The 2,954-nt window shown below is 38.3% G+C and overlaps 1 protein-coding gene across 1 annotated transcript; it reads left to right on the top strand.

The window, feature by feature from the left end:
• The first annotated feature begins 1,152 nt into the window (after positions 1 to 1,152).
• On the top strand, positions 1,153 to 2,316 carry LOC140150388 (neuropeptides capa receptor-like). Its single transcript, XM_072172399.1, has one exon. The coding sequence runs from the start codon at positions 1,153 to 1,155 to the stop codon at positions 2,314 to 2,316; it is 1,164 nt and encodes a 387-aa protein (XP_072028500.1).
• Positions 2,317 to 2,954: the final 638 nt, after the last annotated feature.

Genomic DNA, 2,954 nt, shown 5'->3' with positions numbered 1-2,954 from the left:
TAACAAAACGATTTTTTTTAAAAGTTGTTTATTTATAGACCATGCATCATTGACACATAATATCAAGATGGAAGTCATATATTTAAGATGGAAGTCATTTTAACATGATGCAACAAACAAACATATAATGATACAACGAAAATACATTTGAAGCCACGTTTAACTTGAAGACAATGATTTTGAAGTTGAACTTGAAGTAGATCTCCGCGCTGGAAGATTTATGTAGACCATATAACTTGGTATTTCTGTGTTCCATCCGAATAATTTTGTGAATAGCGTTAGAGTTTCACCAAGGGCCGCGCGATGTCATAGCTTGAAAGTCAGCACGTGCACGCACCAAATGTCGGCGTTAACTTAAAAATGCTAATAATTAGAATAATTGGAACTGAAAAAGAAATTTATACCTTATCATTCAATGACTCTCTCAGGACTGATTAAACACAATGGCTATATGAAACCATAGTATGATCCTTCCTGTGATCCTTTCGACCACACAAGCACACAAACAAAAAGACCTCTTAGAGTCTGATTGAAGAAATGTGTTAATTAATACCAAGAAACCTTAATGAAAATTAATTAGTTAAGAGCTATCGAGCTGAAATTTATAACTGATCATCAAACCGTCCTACTATACCTGACGTAAATACCCAGAGTAACCTAGAGACATTACACTTCGAACTGTCTCGGCAATTAGTGATTCCATTAATCACGCACTTTATGTTAGCCTTTATACACCGCCAATACTTGCAACAAAATGTTCGTACGCATGACATTAAAAAACAAAACAAAAAACATCCTGCTTACATTTAGTTAACATTAAGTGATCTATTTGGCTTGGCATGATGCACGCGACTGCGAATAACATTTTAATTTCTACTTAATGGCCTGGAACAAATCTATTCAAAGACGTATTTCGCGAATCTCATATTTGAATAAAACAACGTGATTTATTACTTAATATCAGGCTCTAAAAAGTCTTTAAAAGCACTTGATAACGGGAATGTATTGGAGTATTTTGTAGCCTCTCACTAGCACATTGGCACAGTTTATAGCTGCGCCAAGCTCACGACAAGTCTATTCACTCAATTTGTGAATGATTAGACCTTCTTCTAGTGAAACAGCCTGTCGTCGCGTATAATACGAAAACTTACAATGGCAATGATATGGAATTTGACGGAGTTCACTGGATTCTGTAGTCAACCAGACATTCAGATTCGTGATCTTACGGACCCGGAGTTAGCCACTCGATGGTTATATAGCACTGCCGACAAGTTTATTATCAAAGTAGTTGTACCAGTTGTTTCATTTTTAGGAATCTTCGGCAACGGAACTTTCTTATATATGTGTATTCGTGTTAAGGCACTGCGTAGTGCTCCAATTACGGCGTATTTATTTAGTTTAGCCATCTGCGATATTGCATTCCTCGTATCTGCTAATGTGGGGTATACATTGGCTATTAGGTCAAGAATAAGCGCAAAATGGCCAATGAATTCGTCACTGGAATGCTCCGTTTTTTCAATATTCACACACGGATGGTATTTTGTATCTCTTGGACTAATAACTCTGATTTCGGTAGAACGCTATTTTGCTGTCTGCCATCCTTTAAAACGCATCAATGTTAGCGGAAGAGGCCGAATTACAAAACTTGTCACTGCTGTGTGGGTTTTGGGGTTTGGTTTGTGCCTCATTCTTGTACCCCAATATGCTAATTTCACCTACTATTGTGTCATATGGCCTGACACTGCAGACTTTCAGGACCTTCCTAACATGATCAATGATTGTGAACCAGTAGGTAATGTTGCCGTTATATGGGGCAGTCTTCTATCCATTGTATCAATGGTGCTTACTATGATTGTAAACATAGTTATGTACGTCAGGATTATTGTGGCTCTTCACAATAGACCAAGCAGCTCAGTGACGCCCAAAGCCGATATCATTCGCTACCAAATTACGCGTACACTCATTGCTAACGGTATCATATTCTTTATCTGTCAATTGCCATACCGGCTCTGGACTCTGGATGATCTTGTCGATCGTGTATTTGAGAATAAAGACATACTTCAATCGTTAGAACATGAAACGCTTGTAATAACTGTAGGACGTGCATGTACCCTATTGAATTCCATTATCAATCCATATCTGTATGTATTTAGCTGTGAGCATTACAGATGTGCTTTGGTGGAGGCTTTTTGTGGGAACCGGCGAAGTTCTGTTCCAAGCCAAGAACGTAGGGTGCAAAATGTAAGTAAGAGCATACAAATGAGTGGGTCTACTGGAATTTCCACGACGGAACCAGAAAAGGTGAATGTTGTCTAAACCCTAAATCAGGGGTGGGCAACTTCGATGAAGCAATCTGTTGTCGCGTAGTACTCTTAACAAACAATTACAAGCACTGATCTGGAATTTGACAGTGCTCACTGGATTTGTAATCAACCAGACAGTCGCATCCGTGATCTTACGGACCCAGTACTAGTAATCAATGGTTATTTTGTCTAAAAATAAATAAATTCCATTCAGCGCATTGACCCAAAGATTGGTGAATCTGTGAGAGTTCCTGTGTCTTCTATTAAGAACTTAGGTGGCACATTTGATCTTTGTCTCAAAATGGATTTACAGGTGTCTTCACTGTCTTATTCTTATGCTGGGGTTCGGAGGCAAATAAGTGATTCATAAACACTTGCAATCTACGTAGCAATAATCAACATTTATTGACACAGGGCGCTGCCATCTTGGAACAGGTTGCCAGCCCGAACGACGTGAGTCAGTTGCCTAACGTAATAGCCTAAATCAGATATCACCACATCTTTCCCCTTTTGGGAAGATTGAACAATCTTGTTGCTGCAACTAATATTGATCAAGTTGTATTGGCAGCAATATGTCCATTCATTAGAGTTTTGTTATTCTATGAGAGTCTTTTTCTCTTTAATCAAGTTTCAGTGCCTTTTTATTTTTTA

The sequence above is a fragment of the Amphiura filiformis genome, chromosome 4 (assembly GCF_039555335.1).
Source record: "Amphiura filiformis chromosome 4, Afil_fr2py, whole genome shotgun sequence".
NCBI classification, from domain to species: Eukaryota; Metazoa; Echinodermata; class Ophiuroidea; order Amphilepidida; family Amphiuridae; genus Amphiura; species Amphiura filiformis.
This window is presented reverse-complemented; position numbering and strand designations above follow the sequence as displayed.